Here is a 21,041-nt window from a genome sequence, read left to right as displayed (position 1 = left end):
AAAGTAGTATTTATATAGGTATGGAGAAGAGCAAAGCCGAAGGAGTCAGACTCTGGAAGAGTCAGCGGTTGTCCGTACGACCTTTGGCTGCAAGAGCAAAGACACCATGAGTAGATGGAGTTGTAGAAAGTAATGAAGAGGTAGATGATGATGATGATGATGATGAGGGAGTGGTGTGGTCGACTGATAAAGACAAAGAATTGTTGCTCTTTTCATGTTTGCTTCTAGCCTTGGCGCCAGCGGTGCAACCTTCAGGGAAAGAACATTGTCTCACTGGAGTGGAAGTAATTCGAGACTCGAAATGGTGAAATCTTCAAGAAAGAAGCATTGTCTTCACCAGAGTGGATGTAATGTGAGACTCACAAATAATGAAACCTTCGGATTTCGATGCAGACCCGACATACCGGTCATTTCCATGGCTCTCAAGGCCTGAGCCTATTGAAATAACAAGCTGTTAATATCGCAACTCGGACTAAGGTTACTCGTCACCACTCGTCGATAAAGGCTGATTTAATACCCAAGCATCGCATTGAAGAGGATGCCATTCTGCCAAACGGGATTCTTGTTTCTAACAATGAGGGCCAATCACGCTGCTTTTGCCATGCCGGGTGCAGAAAAGAAGTTCCCCTTATTCGATCCTTCAACAATAGCTGTTTAAGACACTATCGCCGAGGTTCGTAGGATTCATTCCCTCATCCTCAGTATAGTTTACTCACTTCCCTAACGTGGTTAAGGCGTGTGACTAGAATATCTGTCGATAATACGACGATTTCCGGTGATCACAAGGTAAGTCTCAAGCAATCGGGCCTTGTCCCTCATCAGAGCATTGTTCTAACCGTGGCCATGTTCAGCAATTCTAGGTACATCTTCAACAAATGGGTCTCCTCGTCAGCTCCTGAAGAGTATGGACAGTCCCCCGCTTTCTACCCAGCAAGCTTCTCCGAACTATTTTTCGCAGGCGTGGTGTTTTCCGACACGATCTGCCCATCCTTGCCAGTCACAACATCACTGATAGCTTCAGCGACGTATGCTTGATCCTTCTTGAACCATCGTCTGAAAATGACAAGCATGACTTGCCGTGCGTCCCAGATTGGAAGCAAAGTAATAGCCCCAGCCGCCAGGAAGGCGACGATGAAAAGAACCGCAACCCACGCGCGGAAGAATGGCTTGCTGAAGATATAGTTTGTGCCATACATTGGGATCGGCCAGATGAGAGTCAGAGCCAGAGTGAGTACAATGCTGACTGCAATGGAGCGGTTTCGAGCTCCCAACAATATCCTTTCATTCTCGTCTTCGTGCTTCTTTTGTTCATCCAGAACTGCTTGGGCCTCGGCATCGTGAGTCGTCACAACATGTCCGTCGACCGTCACATGTTCATCATCACCGCGCTTGATCTGATCCTTGAACACCTGCCAGTCAAAGTCGTCTGGGTTGATATAGGTGAGCAATGGTGTGAGGACAAAGGGTCCAGTAATCGCCATGATGTTGCCGGCGACAAGAGGTAGGTTCTGGCTGAGAGAAGCAATTGTGATGTCACCGAAATGAGTATATGCGGTCAAGAACCAGGCCAGGATGGCGGCCACCGAGCTGGCCAACGGCGAGACGATCACGGCAAGTTTGGACTGCTTTTTCCACATTATGGTGCATGCCATGGGCACAATCGCGCTGTCGACGAAAATTCCAATGGCAGTAATCAAAAAGCTGACGCTGAAGCCACCGTGGTTGAAGGCGATAGCAACGGCTGCGGCCACGATAGCAAAGCCAACGGTGACACAGTGAGAGAAGAATAGTAGTTGTTTTCCGGTGGCCTTGGGGTTGATATACGCCTGGTAGACGTTGTATGTTAGCAAAGCTGTCGTTGCCACTGTCTCAGAGGACATAGCGCTGGTCACAGCCATGAAGACCATCAGTAGGATAGCAATGACGCCGCCTTTGCCGTTTACAGCCAGTGCAGCGTACGGCATCGCCATTCCCGATGAGATCTCGTATGTGTTCATGCGGTTGGGGTAGATCGGGAAGCTGGGGAGGTGTTCCGTAGCAGCAGCGGTCAGCCCATAGGTGCTAGCCAGCACAAATGGTATCGTAAACCATGACAAGCCGCCGATGATGTAACCCTTAGACGTACTGCGCGGGTCTGCAGCAATAGCCTTCTGAAACAGTTGACTGTCAACGGCGGCAGCAAAGCCAGCGCCAATAAAGACGAGCCCAATATATCCTCCGCCTTCGGACCGCATTGTCAAGTACTCTCCATGTGCATTGCCTTCAACGGGATGCAGATGCGCTGCCTCTTTGAGAAGCTCCCACATTCTATCGGGTGAGCCCACGACCTCGGAGGTGACGTAGACCCGGAATAGGGAGTAGAGCATGATGATGTAGATAATGACCGTATGAACCTGTAGGCGTTGATTAGCATGTTTTGGCGAGGTTGAATCCAATGGAACAGTAGCACGTCCGATTGCGAGAAAGTCAGACTGTTCGTCGCAGAACATCCAGAAAATACGTACCCAATCCGTGATGAATGTGGCTTTGATTCCACCTGCCAAAGTGTAGATCACTGCCTGATGTCAGAATGATAGAAGTCGAGAGAGGTAGCAACTCTGGTGCAATTTGCAGGAGAGAACTCACCAACACCTATGGGAAACAGGAAGCAAGAAGCATCGCGATTGACACCCGTCATCGCAGAATAGGCAGCCGAGCCACCGACCAAGAGATTCACGGTTGTGATAAGCTGATAGACTTGGGAATAGGTGCAGAACACGATATGTGCAGCAGTCCCATACCGCACCTTGACAACCTGCAAGAACGTCTGAGCGTTTGGTGCCCGCCTCTTCAACTCAATGGCGGCAACCGAAAACAACAGAATCTGCACCGAGGCACCAGCAGCGTACCAGTATGGCCCCGAAATTCCATAGTCGTAGCCGTACGTCGTACTCCCGAGAAGTGTAGTGGCGATAGTCCAAGAGGACACTACTGCAGAAGCGATAAGACCAGTCTGTACAGAGTGTTTTGCTGTCATGAACATTTCCGAGTCCTGGATCTCGTTCAAATAGCGACTCAGAAACCACGAAATTGACGACATGCCGATGGCGAAGGCTGCGCCGATTCCGACGAGAAGGCCATATCCAAGCCCTGACGACAGAGGGGCCGCAATCTGAAAGCCAGTGGTGTCCGCCATTGTGACTGATGAGCGAGAGAGTCTGTCGCCGCAGAGAAGGTACCTTCAAAAGAGTTCACAATGTCCGGGTCGGGAGACTTGCGCCAGAATAAAGCGGCCGCCAGGCTTTTGTATTCTCAGTGATCTCAGCAGAAGAGGCTATACCCATTCATCTTATCTTGCCACTGATAGGCATCTTGCAACCGTGCCTATCAGGACCGTCTTCACCCGCTCATATTCCAGGGGACCACTGACGCACAGCAATGGCAGATCACTGGTCTCCTGTGTGTGCTTATCATTCCCAGCATCCTTGCAAGCAGGTTGCCTCGAGGACTTCCGCTGAGCATAGCCGAAACATGCTGGCAACGGCACCGGTTGCCTTCATAGACGGCGTAAAGGTGTCCCTAGGCCGGCGATGCGTCAGTTCATTGATAATGGTCAATGACTTGCGTGGACATGCTGAGGATAACGTGGGCAAGTCGGAATTGGCCACCTGAAGCCACACCATGTTTGGAAGGAGAGGAGCGGAGCAAGAGATCCACAGACGCTGATCTGCGATAGGTATCAAAGTCCGTATCATCATGGACGACATTCTCCGTGTTGATAACCGGTCGAGACGCTCTTCAATTGGCTCACGCTCGGAGGTTTCTGTATCGAAACTTCTTTGGCGTGGTTTCAAATTCGAGTCGAGGTCTGCATTATTGAGCCATGTTCTTGTCGCGCTGACATGCATCGACGGCTCGAAGACCGAGCCAGGGCCCGTCGGTGGGGAAGCCGCTCACGCCTAAGGTGGGGAGGTCACGGAGGTGAACGCGATCGACCAGCACCTTCGACGACCGAGGTTACCAGCAGTCCAGAGATGTCAAAAATGAGCAGGTACCAGCGTTAAGCTTGACACGGCTCGGGGGCCCAGAGAAGTGGGCAGGCTTGCAGCCATGTGGAAGGCAGAGAGCGCGGAGTTCGGGCTGGTGGCTGCCTTATGGGGAGCTGCAGCACATTCAGGAGAAGACCATGATCTATCACAATTGATGGTGTCGATTTGGATACCGCAAATATAGCGATGGAGTCGCTTAAGGTCCTGCTGGTTGCCAACAGGGGAGAAATCGCCTGTCGACTCATCAAATCCGCGCAGTAGTGTCGCACCATTCACTCCGGGGTTGGCAGGTGACTAACCTTGGCCAGGAAACTGGGTATCAAGACCATCGCAATATATTCCGAGTCCGACGGTGCTTCTCAGCATGTCTTGCTGGCAGACAAGGCCTGTCTGCTCGCAGGCGAAGCACGTTCAGCATATATCGATGGGTGAGTGGTCTTCTTCTTCCTCCGAGTCGCGACTGCTAGCCCCAAGGAGCTTCCCAGTTCCCCTTGTTAGAAATATCACTCCGAGTTGAAGCCCAGACTGAGTATTTCCAACTAGCGACCAGATCATCAAACTTGCCCTCGAGAATGGAGCTCAAGGTGTCATCCCCGGGTATGGGTTTCTCTCAGAGAACGCCGACTTCTGTCGCAGTGCAAATGCAGCTGGAGTTGTGTTTGTGGGCCCTTCACCAGAAGCTATCGAGGCTTTCGGTCTGAAGCACACAGCTCGCGACCTAGCAGTGAAAGCTGGAGTGCCGGTCGTGCCTGGCTCGAAAGGTCTCCTGGAGACCGAAGATGCTGCAGTTGAGCAAACGGAGAGCATAGGGTATCCTGTTATGCTCAAAGCGACCGCCGGTGGAGGCGGCATGGGTCTCATGGTTTGCAACACGGAGGACGACTTACGAAAGAACTTCCAGACCGTAAAATCCAGAGGCGGTGCCCTGTTCAAAAATTCAGGTGTCTTTCTCGAGCGCTACTACGCCGTTAGTCACCACATCGAAGTCCAAATTTTCGGCAATGGGCTTGGAAAGGCCATCAGCGTGGGCGAAAGAGAATGCTCGATTCAAAGACGCCATCAAAAAGTGGTCGAGGAATGCCCAAGTCCATTCGTGACCCAGATGTATCCAGGCTTGAGAAAGACGCTCACGGAATGCGCCGTCAGACTTGCTGAGAGCATAAATTACGCATCGGCAGGGACGATAGAGTATCTTGTCGACCATGAGACAGGCGAATTTTTCTTCTTGGAGATGAACACCCGTCTTCAAGTGGAACATGGCATCACGGAATTGTGCTACAACATTGACCTCGTGGAGCTGATGCTGCGGCAAGCTGACGCGCAGCTCAGTGGATATGGTGGTCTTCCCAATTCGGAGCTGGGATCATTACAAAAGCGGTTGCTCGAGCCAAAAGGTCATGCGATCGAGGTCAGGGTCTACGCTGAGAACCCGGTGCGGAACTATGCTCCTAGCCCAGGACTCCTGCAAGAAGTTAAATGGCACGAGCTACCAGGAACTCGCATCGACACTTGGATCAGAGCTGGACAGTCGATAACCCCAGAGTATGATCCTTTGCTTGCGAAGGTGATGCAGCATGCAGGGACTCGCGAAGAGGCAATTGCCGGGATGGACACAGTTCTGTCCAACAGCACCATCTGCGGTCCACCTGTCAATCTTGACTTTCTACTCAGCATTATTCGTAGCCCTGACTTCCGATCAGGCTTCACATCAACCAAATTTCTGACCACGCATGTGTATGCACCGGCAGCAATTGATGTCATCTCAGGAGGTTCGTACACACTTGTCCAAGACTTTCCAGGACGGCCAACAGTTGGCCGTGGATTTGGACACTGCGGACCCATGGATCCTATTGCTTTCCAGTCTGCGAACATTCTTGTGGGGAACAAGGTGGGCACCGAAGGCTTAGAGATAACTCTTCGTGGCCCAGAGCTGCTTTTCCTATCGGGAGCCGTGGTGGCTCTGTGTGGTCCTCAAGTGTCTGCTACTCTAGACGGGAAAGAAATCCCTCTATGGCAGAGACTCGAGATTTTTGCCGGTCAAAAATTAGCGATCGGCGCCATCGAAACCGGTTGCCGTGCGTATTTGGCAGTATATGGCGGCTTCCCTAACGTTTCCACCTGGTGTGGCAGCAAAGCAACGTGTCCCATGGTGCAGGTTGGTGGCTATCAAGGTCGTGCCCTTCGTCCTGGAGATCTGCTGCACATTGTTAGTGAGTCGAAATTACCAAAGTCGCCCACTACAGCGATCCAGCCGGTTCCAGAAAAGGCCAGGCCACGGTATTCTCACCAATGGATTATCCAAGCCATGCCTGGACCTTACGAGACAGGCTACATCTCGAAGAAGGATATCGACATGCTGTATTCTCATTCGTGGAAAATCAGTCACAACGCTGCTCGAGGAGGTATCAGACTGATTGGGCCGAGACCCGAATATGCACGAAGCCACGGCGGAGATGGCGGAGCTCATCCGAGCAATGTGATTGAATATGGCTATCCTATCGGCGGTCTCAATTGGACTGGCGATGAACCCGTCATCTTCCCTGTCGATTGTCCAGATTTTGGAGGTTTTATCTGCAGCCTGACGGTGGTCACCAGTGACTGGTGGAAAGTTGGCCAGATCCGAATGGGAGACGAAATCAGGTTCTGCCGCACTAGCTTGGAACGCGCACTGAGATGCGCAAGGATGAACTCTGCATTCCTGGAGAACATGAGCCAGTACGCGAAGTCAGGCTCTTGGGGCGATGCACCTGGGTTCGACAACAGCGACCCAATATCTGAGGCGTACGTGATAGGAGCAGACGTGATAAAGGTGTTGGAGGAAACTGCAACGCGACCAAGGGTGACCTACCGGGCCGGCGGTGACAGCTTTCTTCTGGTCGACTACGGCTTTGGGAAGGCCGACCTCAACATGAAGTGTCGTGCAACTGCATTAAAGCGAGCCTTAGAGGCACGAGGCGGCTTATGCTCCACGAAGACGAAAGGAGGCGCTATTCTGAACATGGTCGGGTGCGGCAATTCGCTGTGCATCTACTACGAAAGCCTGAGGCTGTCGAGAGACGATCTCATGACAGGACTGCTGGAAATCGAAGATGCTTTGGGCTCCATGGCCGAAGCCAAATTGCCCAACAGGACTTTCAAACTCCCAGCCGTCTTCAAGCATAAGAAGCTCGAGGATGCTATCCAGAGGTACATGGTGAATCAACGGCCCTCTGCCAGTTACTTGCCGGACCCCTTGAAATTCGTGGCTGAGAACAATGGCATGACAGTCGATGAATTGAAACAGCTGTTCTTGACTGTCGAGACTGTCGTGATTGGGGTTGGCTTCTTTCTAGCTCTTCCGCAGACACTGCCTTCCGATCCACGACATCGGATCAGTTGCCCAAAGATGAATCCCAGTCGCACTTTTACTCCGGAAGGCACATTCTCATGGGGCGGTACCGCGATTGCAATCTACGCCACCGACTCGCCTGGCGGCTATATGCCTACCGGTATGACGATTCCTGGGGTCGACATCTTTGGCCACAAAGCAGGATTCACCTCCGACCGACCATGGTTGTTTGAGGATATGGATGTGATCACGTTTTATGAAATCACGACGGAGGAATACGATGCAAAGATGCTGCAATTCAAAGCGGGCACATACCAGTTTGAGTATACCGAAAGCTTCTTCGATGTCGGCGCTCACAACAAGCTACTGGCGGATACGAAGGAGGAAGTCAAGCTCTTGAACGCGAAGAGAGCTGACGCTCAGAGCCATATGATGGTGTTAGAAAAAGAACTCCTTGCTCAATGGGACCAGGAGAAGCAAGCTGGGGCTGTCTCGCTTGATTCCGTCAAGTCTTTGCTCGAAGGTAAGTCCAGTCATTCGAGGGAGGCGCTCATCCTCGCTACCTCTTTATACTGTATGCTAATATCCTCCAGATCCGAACGTGATAGCAATCGAGTCTCCAATGCAAGCGAACGTTTGGAAAGTGATTGCGGAAGAGGGTCAATTGCTACAGGCAGATCAGAAGATCACGATTCTCGAAGCCATGAAAATGGAGATCGATGTCGCTGTTCCGGAGAGACTGATTGGTGCCACCCTTGACCGCATACTAATCAAGCCCGGCGACACTGTGGAGAGTGGACAAGCAGTTGCCATTGCCAGACTATCAGGCAAGGATTAGCCTAGCCAGCATTTTCAACCCATGCTCATGGACCAGTTCGCTCCGAATATCTACACCCCTCTTTTCTGGTTGAACTCGTCTACAATCTCTTTTGTTGCCTTGACAATCTCTATGCAACCCGGGGAATCTGAATGGCAGCAGATGCTGATCGGATAATCCTTGACTGGTAAGTCGACGACCTCGCCAGTAACAGCTGTGACAGTACTATCCTCCAACTGCTGGCGGACATGCTTCTTCACATCCTCCGTCAGCCAGGGCTTCTTCTTCCGGTCGACGATCAGTGTCCCATCCGCTCGATATTTGACGTCGCCGTAGTACTCCGCCACGAACTCGAAGCCAGCCTCTTTCGCGGCCGTCTCCATGTGAGTGCCAGCCAAGCCGAACACTCGAACCCCTCGCGGGACACCAGCCCATACCGCCCGCGCGATATCTATGTTGCGTACCATCATGCCGTACAGGATGCCGTGGGGCTTGACATGGTGCAGTTCCACACCCTCTCGTGCAAGGAATCCTTGAAGAGCACCAACCTGGCAGACTATATTGGCCGTGTGCTCCTCAGGCGAGAGAGTCATCTCTCGACGTCCGAAGCCTTGGACATCGGGAAGACCTGGATGGGCACCGATCTTGACATTGTGCGCCTTGCACAATGCCACAGTCTCGGCCATCACTAGGGGATCGCCTGCACTGTGGTGTCTTTGCATCAGCATGACAACCCCTCCTGAAGGGCTTGAAGGTGGTTCGACCTACTGGAAGCCGCAGGCAACATTTGCATGGTCTATCATGGGGAGAAGCTCTTTGTCCGGACCACATATGTAGTTTCCGTAGGCCTCGCCCATATCGACGTTGATCATCGCTTTATGTTTGGTTGGCGCCATCCTCGTGGAGTTCGTGGAGTCGTCTGGACTGTGCTGTAAGAGCAACTCGTCCAGGCAGTCCTTACGTGCAGTGTATGTTTTGTGGAGATATGAGAATGAATTCCTGCGAGTCTGTACTCCAATCGATCTTCATGCAGATATGCGCCTCACTAGCCCTAGCCGAGGCGAGGTTCTTGGAGGATCGATCCCCCCATCCTTGTAAGAACACGACGCGACTAGATACAGTACCCTGCATTTCGATCTCACGAGCGCCTTTCTCCGACTACCTCGGGTAAAGACGGTGCCACGGATGTCGGCTTTCGTGCATTCTTATCTGTCGTAAGCGGTAAACAAGACTTCGGGCACGGCAGCTGGCTTCAGGATGTATTTGGCGACGAAGGAGATAGCTTGGTAGATGATTTGGAAGATACGAGTTTTATGAGACCAGCCTTGGATTTCAATGTGCTCCTGTTTTCTGTCCGTCGTTGGCTCCGCCCGAGTCTGGAGCCTACGGACTATTACTATTCATTGCACCTCGACATTAAATCTCTCTTACACCTCGACACATATGGTGCGACACCCTCACACCGTCACCTTGGCTGGGCGTTTCTCCTTCGGTCTCTCGTGTCCCTGCGACCCTTATACTTACTCCCATCCGAGCTCCTCACAGCTTGGCCTTGACGCCTGGTCAGTGGGAATTCTTGGACATCAAGCAATCTGCACATCTTATCAATGTCTTTCTCCGTGATGTCCTGTCTTAAATGGCCATCAGAATACAATGATAGCTGTGTCCACTTTGCGACGACTCTCAATGCATGGCTTGCCGATACGTTGAACCATTCGGTGTGCTTTTTCCCGCAGCGAGAGCATTTGGGATCTATCATTCGGTAGTCTCGGAGCTCCGCGTGGACAAGAGCTTCTACTCGATGGAGGTGCTTGACTCTTGCGAGCTCCACTCTCTCCTCTGGATTGTGCTGCTCCAGATCGAATCCGCATTGCCACTTCCAAGCCTTGAGCCGCTTGTCCACGTCTTTGCTGAATCCGATCTTGACGTACCCGAAGCTCACTGGATGCCAGAATACATATATGAACCCAGAGCGGTGCGTATCAGTGTCACTCAAAGGTTTGAAGAGTGTTATGCGAAGTAAGTCTTGCGTCGAGAGCGATGCCTTCTTCTTAGACCAGACGAATTTCTCGAACTTGTGATTGAGATGAGTGCTCATGCCTCCTGCTGCGACCCTGTTTTTCTGGACATTAACAACCACATCTTGCTTTCCCGATTTGACAGCGCAACCAGTGGTTGCAGTTGAGGATACTATTACTGCTTCCTTTAATTTGAGCGACACTTCTGACTTCCCGAAAGAAGTCGTTGCGACCGGAGCAATGGCCGAAGCAACGTTCACATCCAAAGAATCCGTAGGACCATTGTCAAGCACGACGGCATTCTCGGGCCTTGTTGTGAGTCTCATCAAGGATTCGATCCAGACTTCGAACACGCAGTCTATCATGGTAGCAACGGCTCTGGGCGCAGGAGGAAGGGCATCCACCTTGAAGGAGTATGAGCATAGCTCCTCCATTCGATCTTGCGCCTCTCCCTGGTGCCAGCGGGAACAAGTCGCCCGGCTCACTAACTCCCGTATGTGCGCAGCAACAACAGTTGGTTGCGGTGCTTCGTTGATCCGGACAACCTTGTTCAACAAGGAGTCAACATCCGCTTTGGTCAGTCCAGGCATACCATTTTGCCCATTCGAGAATGCGCATCTTCGACCGCCCTTTGTCGAAGCGATACAGTACTCAGGCTTGGTCTGCAATCTTTCGATGGTGTCAAGGGGCAAGATCCCCGAAAGTGTCGTGCTCAACTGCCAGACGAACCCCAAGGACATGGGCTGCGGCTGTGCTGAGCCTGAAGAAAGGGCAGCCACTAATGATGTTGCGATGCTCTCCTTTTTTGATTCAATGGTCGCTTCAGCGTCCGAAATATCTGTGACGCTCTCTGGGATCCGAATAGGCACCTCGGTATCATGTTCCGGTTCCTCCTTTGCGCCAACAGTAGCATTGTGACCACCTATGGTCTTCGTGGAATCCTTTTTGAATGGTGTGCCTTCCAGTGCATCCTGATGGGCGATGGTTGCAGTAGTCCGAGTCTTGACGTTGCGGAAAGAGTCGGCAACGCTTCTCCACGGCAAGAGCGCAAGAGGGCCGACAGGCACTTCAGATTCGGATTTCCCATGTGAGAATGAGCTTGCATGTTCGCTCCCTTTGCTCAAAGTTTTGGACGTGTTCTGAATGCCACCATGGGTATCGATCCTCCATTGGGAAATATGCTCACAAGCACCTTTTGGATCTGAGCCATCAATGTCTTCTGCGTCTTCTACACAGTCTTCCTGATCAGGTAGGAGATGGCCATGTCCAGCCATCTTCACCACATGAGCGCTTCGATCGCGAGCAGCCAAGGGGGATCCGAGCAGGTAAGCGCCTCCGTCCGAGTCATAGTCATCTTCTGGGGTTCGGGGGTCTTCAATGGCAGGCGGTGTCTCCACGAAGCTCAGCTCTGGTGTCTTCGGAGTCGAGAAGGGAGGATGGCTATTGCGGGATGTCAATCGATTGACTGGACGGGGAGTGGTGGGCATCTTAGGGGGCACAGAGCCATGCTCTGAGCCTGAGAGAGTCATGTTGCTCCTGGTGATCGAGACGTTCGCGTTCAATACAAAGCAGCTGTAGGCGGGCAGGCAGTGGTACATATGCTGTTACACTCTGCTCTTGCCCAGGACGTATTCTAGCCGATTTAGGTAAGGGAGGTTGGCTATGCCGCCTCTAGCTCAATCCCAATCGTATTGGTACCAGCAGGAGAAGTGTAACAGCCTTCTCGAGCGCAAAGCTGCAATGTCTCGCAAAGTGCGGTTCCGCACTGCGGCAATTATTGTCGCATAGCCCCATGCACATGGTCAATTACCTTACTAGATCGAGGGCCTTTCCTCGACAATGCAACCTAGCCTTGATGTTGTGGCTTGTTTAGCCTTGCCTGACATGATAACGGCGACAAAAGTACCAGGTTTGCGCCCCCTGTTCTGCGAGGCACACGCAATCTTGTGGGTGTGACTAATGCAGGGGACAGATAATAGTACTCATGCTTCAAGTAAGCCATGAGGCTGGATGTTAGGAACATACTTTGGCTTGGGTGCCGGTCTGGGCGCTTTGCAGACATTTCAGACCACAAAGCAGGCGGCATAGAGACTGGGGATCTCAAGGGACCTCATATGAGAACAGGAGCTGTTCCGGGACCAGCAAAAGGTCGGATCCGGGGTAGCCGTCGGAAGCATTAAGATACTCCCCCGAGACCAGGGGGTTGGCATTTGGCCCCAAGCTTGGGAAGGGCCATGAGACAAGCAGGCTCGGCAGGTACCAGACTAATAACTAGGGGCCCATTATGGCGCCACTTGTGCAGCACCTGAGAACAGGCTCGCTAGCCGCTAGGCTGTGCCAGTGGCTTGACATTCTTCAAGATTTACTACAGGTATCGACATCGACATCAAAGGTCTATGTACGTACCTAGTAGTAGTACGACACCGTACGAGTAGGCAGGAGAGAAACACTGTGTACGCAGTAGATGTAGATGGCCCCCACGGCGGAGTTTGAAATCCCGTTGAGCCACTTAAATTTAGCCCAAGACCTGCTGTCGAGGCTGTAACTGGCCGGCCCGGTGACAGGTGCCGTTCGCGGAGGTTGACTCTCCGCAATTGAATGGTTAACCGAGGCGGACAAAGTCCGTCTATGCCGTGGCTATGACTACATTTAAATAGATGGAGACGGTGTGATGATCTGCTTGCTCCAGCTATTATTCTGGAGAGGGAGTCAGCGCTGCGAAGGAAGTTGAAATTGACATCTTCGAAGCTTATAGCCCATCAGCTAGCTATTCATCATCCTCTGGCCCTTTCAAGCCAGCATCTCTAGGTCGACGGATTGAGTCCGACATGGCTTTGCCACGTTCTTGCCAGGTGTTGGTAGCTGGTAGTGGGAACGCTGGTTTCTCCGCCGCGGTCGCCGCCAAACAAGCCGGTGCCAAAGAGGTAGTTCTCATTGACAAGTGCCCTGAAGACTGGGCCGGTGGTAACTCCTACTTCACCGCAGGAGCATATCGGACGGTCCATCATGGCAAAGACGACCTTCTCCCGCTGGTCAACAATGTCGACGAGGCTACCGCTGCCAGGATCGATATGGAACCATATACCGAGCAAGACTTTTCGAACGACATGAAGAGGATATGCGCGGGAAGATCCGATCCGGCATTGAGCAAAGTCTTGATCGAAGACTCAAATGCGACGGTGAAATGGCTAAAGAAAAATGGCATTCGGTTTCAACTCTCTTTCAATCGGCAAGCATATGAGATTGATGGCAGGTTGAAATTCTGGGGAGGTCTCGCCCTGAAGACTGAGGATGGTGGCAAAGGCCTGATCGAAGATCACAAGGCCGCAGCCCGAAAGCACGGCGTGTCTGTGTTTTACTCAACGGCGCTTCAGCACCTTATCACTGATCCGGACACGGGAGCAATCGCTGGAGTGTCTGTGCTACAGAATGGCAAGACCGTTGAGATCAAGACAGGCGCCGTGATATTGGCAGCTGGAGGGTTCGAGGCTAACCCGAGGATGCGCTCCCAATCGCTTGGTCCGAGCTGGGATCTTGCCAAAGTACGTGGTACGCCCTTCAACACGGGAGACTGTCTTGAGATGGCGATGCGAGATGTCCGAGCAAGACAAGCCGGTAACTGGTCCGGCTGCCATTCGACCTGCTGGGACGCAAACGCTCCTGCGCATGCTGGAGATCGTGTGGCTTCCAACGAATTTACAAAGTCGGGATATCCCCTGGGTTTAATGTTCAATATCAATGGAGAACGATTTGTTGACGAGGGTGTCGATCTCCGAAATTACACCTACGCCAAGTTCGGTCGCGCAATCCTGAATCAGCCTGGCCAGAAGGCATTCCAGCTTTGGGACCAGCGGACAATCTCCTGGCTGCGTTCTGAAGAGTACCGCGAGGAGCGAGTGCGGCGCATCATGGCGAACACGATTCCTGAAATGGCCGACAAGCTAGCAGAGTGCGGACTCACGAACCGCGAGGCATTCATTGAGAACATGGAGGCTTACAACAAGGCTGTCTATGCCTTTCAGAAGGAGAACCCAGGCACGAAATGGGATCCTGCAGTTCGAGACGGATGCTCGACACAATCTTCGACAATGAAGCTGCCTCTAGGCAAGACCAATTGGGCACTTCCCCTCGATAAGGGTCCTTTTATGGCGGTTGAAGTGACCTGCGGAATCACATTTACTTTTGGAGGATTGTCAACGGTGCCAGAGACGGCGCAGGTCGTTTCAGAGTCCGGTCAAGAGATCCCAGGTCTTTATTGTGTCGGAGAGATGATGGGTGGCCTGTTTTACGAGAACTATCCTGGTGGCAGTGGCCTGACATCAGGCGCTGTCTTTGGCAGGAGGGCAGGCACAGCTGCGGCTCGCAGTATATCCAACGGTGCAAATACTAGTAGACAAGACAGAGCTAGGCTATAGATGTGCTTCCATGAATACTAGTATGTTCAACCTCATACAGCTGTGTGCAAATGGTGGTAGCGATCCTGTTCAATGCAAGCCAACCTTGGAAGCTTTCTCTCCATTCTTGCGCATTATATCCCTCGCTTCCGGCCAGGGTTTCATATCCCGCCAGAAACCCTCGACAACCGCCTTCCTTCCCGGCTTACCACCCCTGGGCAATTCATTCAGCCAGCCCCAGTGGATCTTCTCCTTCAAGCCTCGCTCCCTCCAGGCATTCAAATCATCTTCTGGGTGTTCATTGAACGTCGGCAGACCCTGCATCATGGCTGTATCATGAGCCAGGCAGACCAAGATCGAGGGATCCGAGTCGAAGTTGGCCAGCTTCCCAACTGAGATCTGGGATGTCTTTGGATCTACATAAGCGGCAGACGGATCGGTAGAGATGTGGTAGAACGGCGTCGTTTTACCATCAACGCCGGTGTTTCCGGAGACCTTCATTGGATGGTGGTCTGCGAAAAAGGAGCAGGGACACGGCGTCGGAAAGAAGCTGTCCGCGTCAAGAGTTCCCGCAGGAATCGGGTCAGGTAATGGTTTCTTCGCTGTGGGTCTGAAGTCTCCAGAAAAGTGACATATGTCGCCTCCAAGCAGTATGAAAGTGCTTTCCGGGTCAGGAGTGGTGCGTGCCAGTCCACAGACGTGGCCCAGACAATGACCAGGAGTATCTGTTTGCTTCATGTCAGCACCGTCAGTCTTTTATAGCCTCCCCAACGGGACACCAACCTAGTAAATAGAAGGATCCGTCTCCGAAGAAGTCATAAGCTCGAAATCCCCCAATCTCAAGGTCGGTCGTGCTGAAATCGATTTCTGTAAGTGTTCGGCCTTCGAAGGCAGCAGAATCAACGGGCGAATCGACATTGTGAGGATAGCCAGGCAGCATTTTGGTCTTGAAGCCGGGTCCCACAACAAGCTCGGTCGTCTTGGGGAAGACTTCTGTGCTGCCTGTATGGTCCCAATGATAATGCGACCATATCACGCTGGCTGATGGAGAGATTATCGTCAGCAGAACGTAGACTAAGACACGCAACGACGGATGCCGACCATCGGCACAAAACGAGAGCCAACCCACAAATTTCATCCAGCTCGAGACCCTTCTCCTGCAGAATTTCAGTCACATCTTTGTCTACGCGAAGAGCTGGAACAACAAAGCCGAGACGCTTCTGCATCGAGGCAGGCAGATTCCAGTAGTCTTTGCGGACGCCGAGATCGAACATGACCTTTTTGCCCGAGGCAGGATGTTCAATGAGGAATGCTGCAACATTTATGTTGATCCATTCGTGCCCTTTCTGGACGGGTTCGACGAACATTTTAGCGTTGACGACCATCAGGGCTGTGGTGTCGATCATTCGCACTCTTACCGTCGAGCTTGACGGTGGAAGTCGTAGCGTCTCCTCGCTGGCCATATCGACAATTTGATCAGGAAAACAGTCGCAATCTCAGAAGTGCTTTAGATGCGGGCCTGCCTCAGGTAGAGTAGGGTCAGCACTTAGGGGCCTGCCAACCTACCTGGAGTCGTTGGCGACACATGCGGAGTTGTTGGAGATCTCATCAACGCTCCAAGCCGAGGTGCGATGCCATATTCAAGGTGAGTGGAGGGCATGGCCTGGTTTGGAGGCTGGCTATCGCCAGGAGATTACACCGTCGTCCTGGGGATCTCAGGTATATTTGCACACGAGGGAGGTGAGTGAACCCTTATGAGCACCCTGTCGACGGGCCGCAATGCTCTCTAGTCTCGAGTCTAGACATACCAAGCGCCCATACGCGGCACTTGAACATCTCCCACAGCAGACTTGGTTCCAAAAGGTAGCAATAACAACTGTATGGCGGTTCGCTGTCTCGTCTTATGGCCTAGCAGCACACGAATCTCGAGCTGAAGAAGAGACGAACAGTCGTGGTCGAGGTCGAGGATGGTGGGTGGATGGAAGTGGAACGTGAAAGATAAGATAAGATCGCATATTTCTAGGACTATGGCTGGCAGTGCTGGATGCCAGGGATAAATTGCGGAGTTGAATTGAATTGACAGAGGACACTTTTTGATCGCGTGAATTGTTCGCGATCCAACACAACAGCAACTGAGCATCCTCTCCTTGACGACGGAATTCCACGAGCCTCCCCTAGTCACATCCTTGCATCCTCTACATTCCCACCGGATACACGACATAATGCGGTTAAGGGTGCTCGCGGCTTTCGCTGGCCTAATAGGGGCTTCCTTTGCACACAACATCCAGCTGAGAGCGCACACAAGAGAATGCTTCCACGAGGAATTACACAAAGATGATAAAATGACCGTGACGTTCCAAGTTGGCGATCGTGAGTTTGGAGGCTCAGGAAATCTGGACATCGACTTCTACGTGAGTGGCCTGCACCCTGTTATCCTCTAGCTGTGCCCGCGTCCTTCCCACTGACATTATGGCTCCTGTCAGATCACCGACCCGGTTGGCAACTACGAAACACAAATGAACACCGTCTCGTCGGGTGACTACTCCTTCGAAGCCCGCATGGACGGCCAATACATCTATTGTTTCAGCAACGAGCACTGGTCGGCCAACAGCAAGGAAGTCTCATTCAACGTCCACGGCATCGTCTACGTACCCGAATCAGAAGCTCCCCAAGATCCGTTGGAGAAAGAAGGTAAGGACTTTTTTCTCGCGATCGCAAGGTGAATCCTGTGCTAACCAGACCCGAATCCAGTCCGCCAGCTCTCCGAACTCCTCGATCAAGTCAAAGACGAACAAGCCTACATCGTCGTCCGAGAACGCACACACAGAAACACAGCAGAAAGCACAAATTCACGAGTCAAGTGGTGGTCGATATTCCAGTTGGGTGTGTTGATAGGAGAGGGAGTCTTTCAAGTCTGGTGGTTGAAGCGTTTCTTCGAGGTGAACAGTCGTCCTCTTCCATAATTTCTTTACTCTGCCCAAATCATCCGAGAATATTTTGTGTACGATATCATGCCGGATTAGTTCGACTTTTGGCTGACCATTCTGTCTGCGACAGGTCAAGCGAGTTGTATAATAGCTACGAGTACGAGATGCTCTCTCAGGGGAGTCCCAAAACAAAAGTCGTTGTATACGGAATATGACAATATCAAATCCCGAGCGTCCTGCTGAGCCCATGCAATGAACACAATCCCTCCGACGTCCCTAGCCATCGGAAATGAGACCCTTGATCTACAAAGTGCACTGTCCTCATCGAGCCAAACATTGCCCCTTGCAGAGAGCTGCCTGGAGGATAGGAGATGGACGTTGAGGCAAATAAATACACAGTCGATACACCTCGGTCATGCATGCTTCGCAGCAAAAAATGAGCATACCAGAGAAGGCGTACACGATGATGGCGTTGGTCGGCGTCACAAGAGCCAGTGCAGGTCAGGCAGACGCAACGATGAACGAAATAAATTCCTCTATGTGCGTATTCTTTGCAGAGTGTATACATCTCGGGAGTCTAATCCTTGTTGCCGGCCGAGGAAGAACACAAAACGTATTTCAAAAGCCGAAGGGACATCATGTTGCAACGCGCCTCGTATCAGTATGCACAATCGTAGCTTCAGAGATCTTCATGAAGCGTGTCAATCAGACTTGACTGTCTGCCGAACTAGCACGCCCCTCAAACCGTCTATCAACCTCTCACTCATCCCGCTGAGCGTCCCTCTCACCAAGCCCATGATGCCGGAAAATATGACATATGGCACACTGACATACGGGTCAGCAGCCAGCCCGCTCCCCATCCGACGCATGTTATAGTAGAACACCTGACCCGCCATACTCGCGCCGACAATCTTGACAGGAGCCATGTTCGCCAACCACATGCCGCGGACTTCATGCGGCATGGCAAGTGCCTCGTCGTCAGGTATTGCGGTGTTCAATAGTATATCCCTCGGCAGCGAGGGCTGCAACACGGCCGTGCGTCCCAGTCCGATGAGCTGGCACGCACCGCTGTCGATGGCATCCGCCATACCATTGCGCGAGCGGAACCCACCACTCAACTGTATGGGCACTTTGCTTTGCAAGCGCTGCACCTTCTCCGCAAACTCTGTGAAAAAGGCCTCGCGGATCCGCGTGCTTTCGCGCTTCGGCGCCTTGTCAAGAGTATACTCGCCAAACGAGTTCTGCAGCTCACATTTCGTACTTTCCGCATTGCCGCCGCTGAGCTCGACAAAGTCGACCATCCCACATTCCACCAGCCACCGCACCTGTTCGAGTGCTTCTTCTTGAGTCAACCCGCCTTCCTCCATATAGTCTGCCGAATTGAGCTTGACGCCAAGGCAGAACGGCGGCGGGCATACCGCGCGAATCTGTTGAAGCAGACGCTGCACGAATCGCAAGCGCTTCTCGGGACTACCGCCATACTCGTCCGTGCGGCGGTTCGTGTGCGGTGACAAGAACTGCGAAATGAGGAACCCATGTGCGCCGTGGAGTTGGACCCCTGCGAAGCCGGCTTCGTGGGCCACGCGCGCCGCTCGGACAAAGTTGGCGACGGCCTCGTCGATCTCAGCATGGCTCATTGCCTTCGGTGTACCTAGCAGCTTGTCCAGCATCCATTTGTCAAGCCAGGTATCGCCCATCTTGACTGGCACGGCCGATGGGCAGAGAGGTCGCAGGTCTGCAGGCCTGATGCCTCCACCGGTAGGACTCATCCGACCGGGATGTGAGATCTGGACCAGGCAGGGTGTTCGGCCCTGTTGAGCTATCCTGGCCCATTCTTTCCATTTCGACAGCACAGGTTCAGAGACGGAGCCTTCATGACAACAAACGTCACCGGGGATCGAGAAGAAGCGTATGTCCACCTGGACTTGGCCGGTCAAGAGCATGCCATAGTGACCGGTAGCCCATGTCTTGTAGAGCGCACGAAATTTCTCGACCGGCGGATCAAAGTGAGGTGGCTCTGCGCAGGTTTCCTGCATAGGACATTTCACCAAACGGTTGGGGAGGGTGAGACCGCAAGGCAGGGTAATGGGGGCGTTGAGGATATCGATGGACGGTGTTTTGGACATGGTCGTACAGAGTTTGACAGAAGACGTAGAGCACGATACATTGGGTACCTAGGTGGTTGTTTTCACGACCGAGAGAGCAGTCTGAACACAAACGACAGGCGAGACGACGAGAGTCAAGATGGTTGGACCTACCTAGGTTTCGTTTGTACAGCTTGATCCCTGGATCTTGGACTTCACAGAGCTGCGAGCCAGACCCTTGGGATACTCAAGCCGGCGGCCGCCTTGTAGCTATGTTAGTGCTTCGGGTCGAAACATCGGTCGATCTGATCAGCGTGGCCATCACGATTTCCCCAACCGAAGCAGATCGGTAACAGGATTGGATTATTCTGAGGTATGAGGGGTGATGGGGGGGGAAGCATCGTGGGTCTTCAGGTTCTGGATCGGAGCGTGGCTTGCGGCACTTCAGGGTCGCTTATGGGGGACGATCAGGCTAGCCAGCCATAAGCAGTGCCTATTGGGCCACGTATCGAGTGACTCCGGAGGAGCTATATACGAGATTGTATTGATTGGGATAATATTATTTTGTGGAAGCCGAGGTCAAAGATGTTCATACGGAGTACTCCGTACTATGATTCAGATAAGCTAAGTAGCTGTCCTTTGGTTCTCTTCATCACAACCGGTGGCAGGCCGGCAACCTGGATGGTTTCCAATATCCGGCGACAGAAGTGCCATTGTGCGGCTTCCTTTATCGCCACCCCATCCTTGACAGGCCCAAGATACTTACCTTAGGTAGGTAGGTAGACGATTTATGCGCTCTCTATCACCTCCGGGCCCAAAAAGGCTGCCTTAGGGAACAGGAGAGATGTATTCGCCAACTAAGTATCGGAGACAAATGGCTGTTCAAGAGAGGCTGTGATTACCAACGCGCCAAGTCTTGTAAAGACAGGGCCTCTGGCGACGGCGGCGGTAATGCCTCTGACGCTAGTACGCAGGTATATAGTCTGACATCTCCCCTCGAGATGTCCTAATCCCACAAGACCCTTACGTTTATCACAAGGCAGGTCCGTCGCGGCACGTGATGCGATTCAAGGCCTCGGAAACCAAGAGACTCTTCATTTCCAGACAATCATATCCATCATCAAACGGGTCTGCTGTGTGCGTGAACAGTGAACATCATATGCTGGAAGTCGCCCATCACCCAACTGATGATTCGCATAATTCTTGAAGGTCAGTGAACGTCGAACCGAGGTCTCAGCCGTAGCCGCTTCGGGCATAGAATACGACACTGCAACGTTTCCCCTCCAATTAACTCACTAGTACTCCGTATGGGTAGATCCTGCTGCTCTCGAAGCTTCGCTATCCCATCCAGCCCATCCAATTTTGCTGCTTCTATTGGTCCTTTGGCCACCAACCCTCAATTCGCTTTCGGGTCCATTCCAGCACACCGCTCGCGCTCTAACGGC

At 52.5% G+C, this 21,041-nt stretch overlaps 8 protein-coding genes across 9 annotated transcripts; 3 read left to right on the top strand and 5 right to left on the bottom strand.

The window, feature by feature from the left end:
- Window positions 1–791: 791 nt before the first annotated feature.
- PV05_08147 (uncharacterized protein) lies at window positions 792–3,648 on the bottom strand. Its single transcript, XM_013457646.1, has 3 exons — window positions 2,626–3,648; window positions 2,505–2,554; window positions 792–2,393 (listed from the first exon to the last, which is right to left on the bottom strand). Exons 1-3 carry the CDS (start codon window positions 3,173–3,175, stop codon window positions 924–926), a joined length of 2,070 nt encoding a protein of 689 aa, XP_013313100.1. The 5' UTR covers window positions 3,176–3,648; the 3' UTR covers window positions 792–923.
- A 566-nt stretch (window positions 3,649–4,214) lies between these two features.
- Window positions 4,215–8,230, top strand: PV05_08146 (urea carboxylase; the record flags this gene model as incomplete). The annotated part of the gene is made up of 4 exons (XM_013457645.1): window positions 4,215–4,285; window positions 4,337–4,456; window positions 4,572–7,879; window positions 7,950–8,230. 4 exons carry the CDS (start codon window positions 4,215–4,217, stop codon window positions 8,192–8,194), a joined length of 3,744 nt encoding a protein of 1,247 aa, XP_013313099.1. The 3' UTR covers window positions 8,195–8,230.
- On the bottom strand, window positions 8,078–9,248 carry PV05_08145 (lactam utilization protein lamB). The gene is made up of 2 exons (XM_013457644.1): window positions 8,942–9,248; window positions 8,078–8,878 (listed from the first exon to the last, which is right to left on the bottom strand). The coding sequence occupies exons 1-2, from the start codon at window positions 9,067–9,069 to the stop codon at window positions 8,245–8,247; spliced, it is 762 nt and encodes a 253-aa protein (XP_013313098.1). The 5' UTR covers window positions 9,070–9,248; the 3' UTR covers window positions 8,078–8,244.
- A 192-nt stretch (window positions 9,249–9,440) lies between these two features.
- Window positions 9,441–11,746, bottom strand: PV05_08144 (uncharacterized protein). Its single transcript, XM_013457643.1, has one exon. The coding sequence runs from the start codon at window positions 11,718–11,720 to the stop codon at window positions 9,639–9,641; it is 2,082 nt and encodes a 693-aa protein (XP_013313097.1). The 5' UTR covers window positions 11,721–11,746; the 3' UTR covers window positions 9,441–9,638.
- A 1,113-nt stretch (window positions 11,747–12,859) lies between these two features.
- On the top strand, window positions 12,860–14,622 carry PV05_08143 (precorrin 3B synthase CobZ). Its single transcript, XM_013457642.1, has one exon. The coding sequence runs from the start codon at window positions 13,020–13,022 to the stop codon at window positions 14,604–14,606; it is 1,587 nt and encodes a 528-aa protein (XP_013313096.1). The 5' UTR covers window positions 12,860–13,019; the 3' UTR covers window positions 14,607–14,622.
- Window positions 14,542–16,556, bottom strand: PV05_08142 (uncharacterized protein). The gene is made up of 3 exons (XM_013457641.1): window positions 15,715–16,556; window positions 15,369–15,626; window positions 14,542–15,310 (listed from the first exon to the last, which is right to left on the bottom strand). The coding sequence occupies exons 1-3, from the start codon at window positions 16,046–16,048 to the stop codon at window positions 14,676–14,678; spliced, it is 1,227 nt and encodes a 408-aa protein (XP_013313095.1). The 5' UTR covers window positions 16,049–16,556; the 3' UTR covers window positions 14,542–14,675.
- Window positions 16,557–16,655: 99 nt separating this feature from the next.
- Window positions 16,656–18,143, top strand: PV05_08141. 2 transcript variants are annotated; one of them, XM_013457639.1, is made up of 4 exons: window positions 16,656–16,996; window positions 17,069–17,276; window positions 17,337–17,524; window positions 17,643–18,143. In XM_013457639.1, exons 1-4 carry the CDS (start codon window positions 16,808–16,810, stop codon window positions 17,658–17,660), a joined length of 603 nt encoding a protein of 200 aa, XP_013313093.1. In that variant the 5' UTR covers window positions 16,656–16,807; the 3' UTR covers window positions 17,661–18,143. The 2 variants fall into 2 exon arrangements, with proteins under 2 accessions (XP_013313093.1, XP_013313094.1); XM_013457640.1 differs by having other exon boundaries at window positions 17,337–18,143.
- Window positions 18,144–18,213: 70 nt separating this feature from the next.
- PV05_08140 (uncharacterized protein) lies at window positions 18,214–19,638 on the bottom strand (the record flags this gene model as incomplete). Its single annotated transcript, XM_013457638.1, has 1 exon — window positions 18,214–19,638. The coding sequence occupies one exon, from the start codon at window positions 19,636–19,638 to the stop codon at window positions 18,214–18,216; it is 1,425 nt and encodes a 474-aa protein (XP_013313092.1).
- Between the last annotated feature and the right edge of the window lie 1,403 nt (window positions 19,639–21,041).

Source organism: Exophiala xenobiotica, assembly GCF_000835505.1.
Source record: "Exophiala xenobiotica strain CBS 118157 unplaced genomic scaffold supercont1.5, whole genome shotgun sequence".
Lineage (NCBI taxonomy): Eukaryota > Fungi > Ascomycota > Eurotiomycetes > Chaetothyriales > Herpotrichiellaceae > Exophiala > Exophiala xenobiotica.
Note: the sequence above shows the minus strand (reverse complement) of the source record. Positions and strands in the feature narration are given on the sequence as shown.

Bases quoted from the DNA above. Each gene is read 5' to 3' on its own strand.
- PV05_08143 (XM_013457642.1), top strand. From the start codon at position 13,020: ATGGCTTTGCCACGTTCTTGCCAGGTGTTGGTAGCTGGTAGTGGGAAC.
- PV05_08141 (XM_013457640.1), top strand. From the start codon at position 16,808: ATGCGGTTAAGGGTGCTCGCGGCTTTCGCTGGCCTAATAGGGGCTTCC. The intron at 16,997-17,068 runs GTGAGTGGCCTG...GGCTCCTGTCAG, and splicing joins ATCTGGACATCGACTTCTAC to ATCACCGACCCGGTTGGCAA. The intron at 17,277-17,336 runs GTAAGGACTTTT...ACCCGAATCCAG, and splicing joins AGATCCGTTGGAGAAAGAAG to TCCGCCAGCTCTCCGAACTC.
- PV05_08144 (XM_013457643.1), bottom strand. From the start codon at position 11,720: ATGACTCTCTCAGGCTCAGAGCATGGCTCTGTGCCCCCTAAGATGCCC.
- PV05_08147 (XM_013457646.1), bottom strand. From the start codon at position 3,175: ATGGCGGACACCACTGGCTTTCAGATTGCGGCCCCTCTGTCGTCAGGG. The intron at 2,555-2,625 runs GTGAGTTCTCTC...GACATCAGGCAG, and splicing joins CCTGTTTCCCATAGGTGTTG to TGATCTACACTTTGGCAGGT. The intron at 2,394-2,504 runs GTACGTATTTTC...CAACGCCTACAG, and splicing joins CCACATTCATCACGGATTGG to GTTCATACGGTCATTATCTA.
- PV05_08142 (XM_013457641.1), bottom strand. From the start codon at position 16,048: ATGGCCAGCGAGGAGACGCTACGACTTCCACCGTCAAGCTCGACGGTA. The intron at 15,627-15,714 runs GTGGGTTGGCTC...TCTCTCCATCAG, and splicing joins TCTCGAGCTGGATGAAATTT to CCAGCGTGATATGGTCGCAT. The intron at 15,311-15,368 runs GTTGGTGTCCCG...TGAAGCAAACAG, and splicing joins CGGATCCTTCTATTTACTAG to ATACTCCTGGTCATTGTCTG.
- PV05_08145 (XM_013457644.1), bottom strand. From the start codon at position 9,069: ATGGCGCCAACCAAACATAAAGCGATGATCAACGTCGATATGGGCGAG. The intron at 8,879-8,941 runs GTAGGTCGAACC...AAGACACCACAG, and splicing joins AATGTTGCCTGCGGCTTCCA to TGCAGGCGATCCCCTAGTGA.